Source organism: Hydra vulgaris, chromosome 12 (assembly GCF_038396675.1).
Source record: "Hydra vulgaris chromosome 12, alternate assembly HydraT2T_AEP".
Taxonomy (NCBI): domain Eukaryota; kingdom Metazoa; phylum Cnidaria; class Hydrozoa; order Anthoathecata; family Hydridae; genus Hydra; species Hydra vulgaris.
In genome coordinates, this window is record NC_088931.1 from 39,855,728 (window position 1) to 39,867,632 (window position 11,905).

At 28.9% G+C, this 11,905-nt stretch overlaps 1 protein-coding gene across 1 annotated transcript; it reads right to left on the bottom strand.

Annotated features, from left to right (window-relative positions):
- Positions 1–8,430: 8,430 nt before the first annotated feature.
- Positions 8,431–9,645, bottom strand: LOC136087760 (uncharacterized). Its single transcript, XM_065811214.1, has 3 exons — positions 9,545–9,645; positions 9,132–9,203; positions 8,431–8,907 (listed from the first exon to the last, which is right to left on the bottom strand). Exons 1-3 carry the CDS (start codon positions 9,642–9,644, stop codon positions 8,705–8,707), a joined length of 375 nt encoding a protein of 124 aa, XP_065667286.1. The 5' UTR covers position 9,645; the 3' UTR covers positions 8,431–8,704.
- Positions 9,646–11,905: the final 2,260 nt, after the last annotated feature.

Sequence of the window (11,905 nt, forward strand, 5' to 3'; positions counted from 1 at the left end):
ATCACAAGGTAAATGTAACATGGTAAGCCTTGAGAAGCGTGATTATTTATTTTTATTATTTTATGACTTCAAGTGCAAAAATGGCTCCCGACAGTCTTGGATTGTAACTAAAAAAGAAAATTATTGGCAATTACGTGAGTGGAATGTCACAAAAAAGTATTTGTGATAAATATCGCGTGAAAAAATGGACCGTATCAAGACTATGTTCCAAATATCGTTCTAAGGGGAGGTTGGCAGCAGATAACAAAGGTGGAAGACCGCGTTCCCCCACTTCTAGAGATTATTCTATGATCGTCAGATCCGTCAAAAAGGATCCCTGGATATCATCACTCGAGATACAAAAGCAATTAGAGCTGCCTGTATCGGACCGAACAATCAGACGACGTGCTGTTGAAGCCGGATTGTTTTCTCGACGCCCTGCAAACAAACCGCTGATTTCACTAAAAAACCAGAAGAAAAGACTCCTGTTTGCTACATCTCATATTGAATGGAATGTGCAGAAATGGTGAACTGTCCCGTTCAGTGATGAATCGAAGTTCAACATCATTGGGAGCGATGGCATTTGCCGTGTACGTCGACCGGCCGTAAAACGCCTCGATTTACGTTACTGCCATAAGACCGTGAAGCATGGTGGAGGCAATGTTATGGTCTGGGGGTGTTTTTCTGCTAACGGTCTAGGTCCAATACATCGAAACGATGGAATAATGGACCGTTTCATGTATAAAAATATCCTGAAAGATGCTATGTTACCTCATGCTGAATGGAATATGCCAATAAAATGGGTTTTTCAGCAAGACAACGATCTGAAACACACTGCAAAAGTAGTCAAGCAGTGGTTTTAAGACAACCCCCTATCGGTGATGGATTGGCCGCCTCAATCTCCAGATCTCAACCCTATCGAGAACCTGTGGGAGATTGTCAACCGCGGAACTAATCGTGAAGGTGTTCGTAACAAGGATCAACTGTTTGAACAAATCCAAAAGGCCTGGGCAGCAATTTCACAAAGCTTCATTGATCACCTGATCGAATCTATGCCTCGAAGATGCAAGGCTGTGATCGACAACAAAGGCTTCGTCACGAAATATTGATAGTGAAATACAGCTTGGTCAACATTTTGTCGAGTTGCACTTGTTTTGTCCAGAAGGAAATCAACTTTTTTTAATACTTTTGATTAATTTATTAATTTTCGTGTACAAATAATGAACTTTGTGATGAATAAAACTTGAAGAACTTTGTCTCTAAACAGTTACATAGTTATTTCTCAAAATTGAAAAAATGCAGCACTTTTATATTAAGAAACTAAATTAGCATTATTTGGTTGCACTCGTTTTGTCCGATACTGTAAGTCTAATAAAAAGGCTAAAGTTTTAGAGATGCCAATATACCAACAGGTCTTGAATTATACTTTAAAGTATAAATCACTTTTGCTCTATTTAAATACAAGTTTTTGTTCCGGCAACATTTTTTCGTTTCAAAAATGTTATACGTCAAAATTTATCAATTCGCTTATTTTATTCTAAAAGATCAATATCGCTTATTTAATCCTAAAACTATGAAAGACGTTAATGCAGCTGTGGCGCAGTGCTTAGAATTGGCTCAGAACCATTAGCTCAGAAGTTAGACATCAGCTCTAGCCAAATAATTGGCATTAGTATAGAAGATGACGTAAACTTTCTAGTTAAATGTTCTTTCGCGGTGCACTGTGATAAGATGAAACGATGGAATAATGGACCGTTTCATGTATAAAAATATCCTGAAAGATGCTATGTTACCTCATGCTGAATGGAATATGCCAATAAAATGGGTTTTTCAGCAAGACAACGATCTGAAGGACTTTTTGGAGTACCTTAATAACCACAAAAAAAAACCCAACGAAAAAACGATAAAAAAAAGAAAGTAAAATGTGGAATTAGATCTTATTATTCAAAACGATGAAATTTTAAACTTATTTTAGTTACATTTTAACTAAATATGTACCGGTTACAAAGTTTTTTTAAAGGTTTAAAGTAAATAATGAATAGTATCTCAAAAACTGTTACTACAGTAGGCCATGGTTTTTTAGAGCATTTCGCCGATATTTAAGCCTGCATGGGATATATAGTAAAGCTTACATTGTGTTCATAGTAAAAATTCCCTTCGTTTTAAAAAAATTAAAATTTGTATTGGGTTGTTGATATATATGTTTAAGGTAATATAAAATTAGGAGTTTATTTTTAATTTTTCATACCGTTGCTTATAGACTTTATTGTTTTACAGCTGTTATCGTTACACAGCTCATCTAGATATATTAATTGCTTAACCGTCTTCTTTGGAAATAGCAAATTATTAGAAAGAGATCTTACAATTTTACTTTCCATAGTTTTTTTTTTTTTACTTATTTTGCTGTTTAACAAAAGTAATCAACTTACATATATACAAGAAAGAAAAATATATCCCTAGAACGAAGAAGGCAGTAAAATCATGTCAACAAGCACCGTTTTTGTATATACGATATAAAGTATAAACTTTTCTATTTACAATGATTTTTATAAAATTAAGAATTAAACAGACAGGGACTTAAAGAAGATGAATACCAAAATACTTCATCGTAATCTTTTCTTGGAGCCCCTGTATATACTTGCATTAGAATATAGATATTATATTATTAACCCTAATGGGCATAAAACTGCTGTACTGATCAGTAAATCAAAAAAAGATAAAAAAAATCTGAAAATATAGAATTAAATAGCTTCAGAGTTAAAATCAAATTTTTTGACGTTACAGATACAACACTTACGTTTCGTTTCACAAAGTTCGTTCCCCCTGCTTTTAACATAAGAGCAAAGAGATAGTAAACTATAAATTTTAGCATACTAATCTAAATTTAATTTCATCGACAAGTTTCCTAAAACAAACTTTTAATGTTCAAAATTATGGCCATGCAAAATTCCGCCCCTCCCGAAAATGAGGTTGTAAATTTCACATGGCCATTACTTTTGAACACTAAAAAATCTTTAAATGAAATTAAATTATCTGTCGATAAATTAATTTTTTTTTTTAATTAAGGTGCGTGCAATATGCTAAAACTTATATTTTAATAACTCTTGCGCTAACGTAAGGGATAGGGGGTTTGTAACCAGGCTCCAACTACTACAATTTTTTGCAAAACATTCTCTCTCCAATTAGCAAAACATCAATTATTAAGAAAAAATGAACAAAATATATAACTTTTTGACAATTTAAAAAAGCAAAAATTGTTAAGAAAAAAAACAAAATATATCTTTTCAACAAAGTTTATTTACAAACGGGTTTTAAAATTTAATAGTAGTGATAAGGCAAATGTTGTCTTCTTTTAGCCCCGGTCATTTAAATTTTATTTATATAAAACGGCATTGTATTCTTTTTTTAATGACAAAATAAATAAACAAACAAAACAATACAAAATTCTTATTTATAAAAAAGAACAATAAATATTTTTTTTAAACAAAACACCATTTAACAAAAAAAATATTTATTATTTACAATTACATTAAAAAAATGTTATAGAGGTAGAGTAATGTTTTCATATTTTCCTTTGTGCCTTATATGATACCGGTCCTCTATTCTCTTTGCTTTTTCAACGGCCCTCGTTCTGAGATACGCTGAAAAAACAAGATAAATCTAAAATTAAAAAAAAACGATTTAGATAAATCAAATCATTTGTGGACAATACGAAGAGCTTCTTTATGGAGACGATTGAATAAGTGCGAGTTTCATAATAAATAATAAGTGCTAACTGGCGTAAGTGCGAAACAGTAACAAAAACTGGCACAAGTACAACCTGGCATAAGTGCGAATTGGCATAAGTGCGTCAAAAGAATTTGCAAACATTGGCATAAGTGCAAACTTGCAAAAGTGCGAAGCAGTTGAAAAAACTGGCACAAGTGCGATATGGCATAAGTGCGAATCGGCATAAATGCGCCAAATAAATTTACAAACATTGGCATAAGTGCAAACTGGCCTAATTTGCACTTATACCAATATTTGCAATTTTCTTTGGCACACTTATACCAGTTCGCACTTGTGCCTGTTTTTGCAACTGTTTTGCACTTATGTCAATTTGCACTTATGCTACTGTTTGCAAATTTATTCGACGCACTTATACCAAACCGAACTTATGCCAGTTTTAGTAACTGCTTTGCGCTTATGCCAGCTCACACTTATGCCAATGTTTTTCAAATTTGTTCGGCGCACTTATGCCAGTTCGCACTTATGCCAATGTTTGAAAAATCTTTTGGCGCACTTATATCAATTCACACAAATGCAAGTTGGCAGTTATACAAGTTTTTGCAACGCATCGCACTTTTGATAGTTCGCACTTATGACGATTCGCGCATATTCAGCCTCCCGTCTTCATCAATTCTATTTATAAGGTTGTAATAGTATTTAGATAAAATCATCCAAATTATTGGAAAAATATTGCTCACAATAAAGGCGTTAAACAACAGTTAGCTTTACCACGGGATAAATTTCTTATGCGTAACAGAGCAAAACATTTAACATTTGCTTTACTGCATAAATATTTAATATATAAATTAGCAATGGTTTCAATAAAAAAGTTAATACCGACTCAACTAAAATTAGATTGAACAGGTACAGTGGTCCGACCTATTTAAAACCATCGCAAAACGTTATTGTTTTTATGATCTAAAACCAACGTTGATCCAATGTAAATAACCTAACGTTGATTCAATGTATATGGGGATTAAGGTTAATCCAAGTATATAACTCAACATTGATCTTTACACATTTAATCAACCTTGATCCATATACAATGTGAATGGATGAAAGTTGATAAAATGTTTACAACCCAACGTTGCTAGTTAAAAATTATATAATCTTACGTAAATATCAAACATCAAGCAAAACAAACATGATTAATATCTGCAATATTGATTGATAAATTTAATTATTTATATGTCGTTTTATAGCTATATATATATATATATATATATATATATATATATATATATATATATATATATATATATATATATATATATATATATATATATATATATATAGCATAAAATATCATTTATTAAGATATTTAAAAAATGGATTCAAGGTTAGAATTAAGAGGCTCTCTCGATGCAAATGTCCAAAAAGAAAAGATGATTCAATCAAAATTATTTGTTTACAACTACTAATATAAAATAAAAGTAGTTTAAGAGAAACCATCTAACTTAGCAATAAATAGATCATGCGGAATTAAGTCGAACAATCTAGAAAGATACATTACTAACATTTTAAAAATTCCTCCGTTGCTAATACATTCATGACACTTATTGAGTAAAACACCAAGTTCACTCTGAGTACTTTAACCTACACAAAAACCACACAAAAAATGTTGAACACAGGCTCCATAAATAATAAAATTTGCTCGTATGAAATCATTTCAAAAACTTTAGAGAAAGCTGGTAAAAAACTTATAGGATAATGATTTGACTTATCCGTTATTTATACGTTTTTAAAAACACTGCATAAATCTGCCATTTTTAAAAGTTGTGTAAATGTTATGAGATGCAATTATTTAAGCAATCTGTAAGCAAGGGTGGATCCATAGGAAAGGAGGAAGGGGGGAGGGGTGATTGCCCCCCCCCCCACTCCCTCTCCCCTTAGACTGTTTTTATTTCTATAAGTTTATATATTAAACACAGCAAGTTGTTTGAAAACGGAAATAATATAGTTAGACTGCCTAAACAAAATTACAACTTTAATAAAGTTATGTGGTGCAAGTACAAAATTGCGTGATTGCCTACGATTGCGTGATCCTTACTAGATCGTTTGCATCCCTCAAATTGAAAAATATTCAAAATCTCCCTCTCTTACAACATGGTCTGGATCCGCCCTTGTCTGTATGATTATCTCTTCATAGACCCATAATTTGTAATATATCAGCAAATGTGATACAAAGGTGCTGGAAACTATGCGTAATCATTTAAAATTTATTAGACGTAAACATTAGAAACATGCAGCAAAATATTGAAATTTAGCGTTAAATGTAGAAACTCTTATCAAGACTCTTATCAAGGCACAATACAGAAACTCCTTTTAAATTTATTCCCAATATTTATAATACTTGGATGGTAAACTTACATTTTGATAGCTGCATCAACTGGGTATGAAAAATAAGAAGGTAAAGATCTTTTTATTTGGTCATACTAGAAGGTCATACTAGATGGCAGTGCAACATTAATGAAATAAAATATTTTTACTTAGTATAAAAAACAATAAAGAAATTGATTCTATAAGATAGACGTTTCTGACATAGAAAAGTTTTGTAAAAAGCCAGTAAATTGTTTGCCACTAAATAAGTGACAGAAAAATAGCACTTCAGATCGGCATAAAAATTGAAAAAATTGCACCTTAGAGTTTAAATTCAACGTTTCGTTTTTCATCAGCTTTTTTACAAATAGAGATCATTAACTGAATAATAATACTTGGCAGAAATTAAAGGTCCTTTAATCGTAGGAAATCATGACGTAGTAAATAGCAATGTGCTTCCACATTTAAGTCATATTTTTTAAACAGAGCTCATTTTATGTTTACAAAAATATAAAATATACTGAATAGAGCTGGTAATAATATAATATGGTAATAATATAATAAAATAACAAAGATTCATAAGCAAAAAAAGATTCATAAGCAAAAACAAAGATTCATAGGCAAAACTGATACTTCGCAAAAGTGGTATACAACAAGCTAATACATAAACTTTTTTTAAAAAGTGCCATACAACAAGCTAGTGCCTGAACTTTTTTGGAAAAACAAAAAAAAAATACTCAAAATACCTTTATTATTCAAATTTTTTTTAAAAACAACTATGGAAACGCTAAAAAAACATGGAATACGATTAAAGAGATAGTGGGTAAAAATAATAGTACAAAAAGCAATCAGCCAAAAAACTTTTGATTGATGGTAAGTTAGTCAGTGATAAGATAACAATAGCTGAAAAACTAAATAGCTTTTTTTTAATGTGAGTCACAATTATACCATGTTTAAACAAATGTGAAGGAAGTTACTATTACTTTGGTCTAGAAAATACAATAATGCAATTTTTAAAAGAAAATCCAGCATTTGTTAATGACCAACATTAATTGAACTAAAGGTTAATGTTGATGGTTTACCATTAAAAAAATCATCAACTGATAATTTCTGGCCGATTTTGTGCTAAGTTAAAAACTATAGGCGTTTTGTGGTATGTTTGTTTTATGGAAAAGGTAAACCATATTCTGTTCAAGAATTTTTATCAGCAAAAATGCAAAAAAAGATAAAAAACAAGAATGCAAAAAGTTGAAGTCAGATAACATTTGCTACATTAATAAGATATTTTCTGTGTCCATACTAGCATTTATTTGTGATGCACCAGCTCGGTCTTATTTAAAATGTATAAAGAGCAATCAAATAAGAAATGCAATGGAGAGGTGTCTAAAATATGCTCCGTATAGACCAGGTGGGACTAAATATCAAACTGTCCGAACAACATCATCATCTGACTCTAACAAATCGATGTAGCAAACCAAATCATTTTGTGAAGATAACTTTTCGAAACATTCATTTTTCAGAATAATTTTTTTTTATATGCGAGTTTTAATTTTAACTGGTTAACGTAGCTAAATGCACCCTAGTTTATGCGTTCGTGTTTTAAAACAAGACAATTTAAGAGGCTAAGAAATTTTAACCTTAAGCTCGAAATCTTTCTATATTTATATATGTATTTGTGTGTGTGAGTGTGTTAATACATACATACATACATAAATTCATACATACATGCATACATATACAAATCGTATTCATAAATATAAAAGTAAAAAATATTTCCGAATACGACCTTAAATAACGTTGAGGGCTCGTCGCTAAAAAAAACGTTGCAAAATCGTTGTTGAAAAACATTTTTAGGTGTTACCTATGCAACCAATGCATTACGTTTTCGCAACGTTTCTAATAACGTTTTTACAACGTTTCAAAAACGTTGCCATTAAGCAACATCAAGATCTTACTGTGTTTTTTAGAAACATTATTAAAGAAGAAAAAGAAAATTATTAAAAAAAAAAGCGCAAATAGTTTAAAAAGGTACATATAAATGCAGTTAGTTGGATTGTTACTAAGTATCTCTCTATTTAACAATTTATACAACATATAATAATATATACTATATATAACAATAAAAAATAAGATTTTTATTTATTTTGTTTTTTGACGCGAAGGAGCATTTTTACAATACCGACCAATTTGTTGCTTAATTTCAACATTTGAAACTTTTCCAAACCTTCTTTTTACAACTTCTAAAAATCAAATAAAGTATAATGTAGGATATATTTATTAAATATCTTAACATATAAATATATATACAAAAATAACTATTTTTACTTTTAATTTATATAGATAAAGTTTTATACATACATAAAGATTTATCAAATCACGTCGCAAACAATCATCCTCTAAACTTTGGATAAAATCCTCATACTCTGCAATAGTGTCTAATTTCCTGATTGCAAAATTACTATGGGGTTGTTTGTTTATAGCTAAAATGAGCTTCTGGTTTTCAAGAAACTTTTAAACCATCTTGAACATCATGTGCTGGTATTCTAAATTATTTGAAGAAAATGAAAAAAGAAATATGTAGAATGCTAAACATTTATTAATACAATTTCGAAATTATCTACAACTATTATTCTTATTCCTAAAAAAAATCCAAATGTGAGTACAAACATCCTCCACATTTTACTTCAAATAAAGAAATTAAGTAAATGCTAAAGATCTTATTTCCAACTTCCATAGGAAACTTATTTTTAAGTAACTTCTCAGGTCCAAGCGCTTCAATCATGTTTTTTTCTTGTATGTCTGTTTTCTGAAGCTTTTTGTTTTCTGATGTATAAGGTATAACTAAAACAAACAAAAAAATTATATATATAAATAATAAAAATTATATATATAAATAATAAAAAGTTATTATTTTAATCTGCAACAAATCTTGTTTAAAATTTTTTGGTAATTTGTTATTATTAATACATTTTTTTCTTATTTGAATGCCTGTCCAAGACTGAGGCTTTAGCTCCTCAACTTTAATGAACAAAAAATATAGTAGAAAATTCAAAACTAATACATACATAGTGCACCAGAATATGAAGGTGATTGTTCCTCAGTAGTTAAATGTAGAGGTAAAAAAGTGTCGGGTAAAGCTAAAAATAAGAATTCAGTAATAGTGTAGATTAAAAACACACAAGTTCTAATTTTATTAAATCAAAAAATTAAAAGACAAAGTGTATTAAAACACCGATTAGATTGTTTAAAAGTAGATCCAGATGACAAATTAGAGTCAAAAGATCTTTTTAATGGTTTTTTCAACACAGATTTAAAAACTGGCGGAGGCAAAGGAAAATCATGTAACTCTAAAACATAATAGTTTTATTATTCATTTTTCTTTTAGTATTTGTACAAACATATTAATTTACAATATAGTTTTGACATTAATAACATAAAAATAAGTAATTAACATAAAAATAAATAAATGTAATTATACCATTAACATTACTTTTCACTTTAAAGGTATCTTTGGAAACACAAATATCTATTTCTTCTTCTCCTGTTGTGGTGTAACAATATTCTTTTAGTTCCTCCATATTATCTAAAAGAATCAAAACTCTTATAAATCCAATATAAAAATCATTTTACCAGTACATACCTGCTGGCAAAATATCTGATGCTTATATTGGATTTATAAGATTAAATTTTTTTTTCTTCTCATTTTAAACTGTGTTTCATCAATAAAGCCTTATTAGAAAATTAAGAAATATGATGAAAATTATTTTAAGTGATTTTCTACTAATTTATAATTGCTCTGTTCTATTAGGAACATTGAGCACTCTATTTTGTAGAATACATTTTAAAGTTGTTTAAATATATATATATATATATATATATATATATATATATATATATATATATATATATATATATATATATATATATATATATATATATATATGATAAGATAATAGGTGCGGAAGTTATCTGACAAAATAAAAACGTCAATAACTTATTTATAAATAAAAAAACAAATTACTATTATATATTTTTTTTGAATAAAGCATTTATCTTTTAATAAAAATATATTATTTTTTATATGAAAAAACACCACCATCTGCAATTGATCTCAATTTTGCTCTGACGCCTTTCATAAGCGACTATTAAAAGTTTAAATCAAAATAAAAAGATTTGAAAGTTTTTTCATTCCAGTAAATATATCACTTAATTGCAAGTTAACAATATCTATGGTCCTATAAAAAACATTAATTTGAAATTTTTTTTCAGCGCATTCGTTTAAATCAATTCCACTTAAATCATCAAAATGTCTCGTATATTTGGATTGCTTCTTAACCTTAAATGTTGGTTTTAGTTTCCACTTACTGCAAATAGTAACAACCTCCAATTTAAATAAATCGTAATTTGATCTAAAATCTTTTAACTTGAATTTCAGAGTAGCAAATAACGTGGCCGCTTCGTAAAGATCTATGTACTTTTTTTGAAAGTTTTTTGAAGTATAATTTACATTCGTTAATGTGTGACACATAATGACGCAAATAAAAACAAATTCAAAATTTGATATTTTGTCCCTTAATTTAAGAGCTTCAGTTTGTTCTACTCTTTTTGAATATTTTAAAGAAATTTCAGTTAAAGTTTTAACTAAATCTAAAAAGCGTAACTTTATAGCTAATAAAGAATTAATTCTTGAGACCATCTTGTTGGGTTTAATTTTTTTAATCCCAACCAATTTTTTTAAATCCTTCAGACTTCCCGTTAAAATTTGATAACAAATCCTATCTTTTAATACTGCTGCCAAAAAAAGGAGTAAATTTCTTGTAAAATTATAAAAAAATTGTTTACTTCTCTACAACCAGAAACAGCGTTTTTTATAACCAGGTTTAAATTGTGACTCGCACAATGAACATATTGTGCAGATGGCTGAATATTATTTATTTTTTACTGAACTCCGTCATATCCTTGACCGCGGCACTTTTTTAAATCTATTCTTTTATTTTTAAGCAATAATAACAATTGATTGGTTAAACCTACTGCCGAATGATCCTTTATTTTATAAAAACCCAAAAATGTTTCTTTAATCTCAATTTGACAAGATTAAGTGTCCTATTTGGGAGTTATGTGAACGTATCGAAATATTAAACTTAATTGTTCTTTTCTAGATACGTCTTGAGTTGTGTCAACTATAACAGAAAAAAGGCAGATTCATTTATTTCCAATAATGATATTTTTTCTAAATTTTAGCTTAAACATTGAATCACTTCATTTTGGATAGCTGAACTAAGATATTTTATAGTGCCTTTAGGCTTATTCAGTACTTGTTTCATGAGACAAAAAATTGCCATTGTAAATTTCATCTGCCAACATTTCACTATGACCTCTAAATGCAAGTGAGTTTTTTGTTAACATTAAAGTGATGTTAAATAAACTTTCTAATACAATCTTCCAAAATGAAGCTTTATGACGAATTAATGTCTCTGCATCCTCATTAGGTGTCATGTTTGTTTCCAATGATCATATACTTGGCATGCTTCAATATGTTTTAGACTATTAGCATGACTTTTTATTTTTTTTACCCTTTCCAGCCTCGAACTTCCAAATGCCATTGGTTATTTTTATCATTTGAAAATAATCAACATGGTTTACAATATGCTGAGTCCTGAATTTTGGAATAACAGAGCCAAAATCGCTGTGTTCTATATCTAATAATGGATTATTATTTATATAAAAATCCATTATTATTTAAATAATAATCCATTATCATTTAAATAATAATCCATTATTATTTAAACAATAATCCATTATTATTTGAATAATAATCCAATATTATTTAAATAATAAT

Bases quoted from the DNA above. Each gene is read 5' to 3' on its own strand.
- LOC136087760 (XM_065811214.1), bottom strand. From the start codon at position 9,644: ATGGAGGAACTAAAAGAATATTGTTACACCACAACAGGAGAAGAAGAA. The intron at 9,204-9,544 runs GTATAATTACAT...TCTTATTTTTAG, and splicing joins AGTGAAAAGTAATGTTAATG to CTTTACCCGACACTTTTTTA. The intron at 8,908-9,131 runs GTATGTATTAGT...TGTTTGTTTTAG, and splicing joins TTCATATTCTGGTGCACTAT to TTATACCTTATACATCAGAA.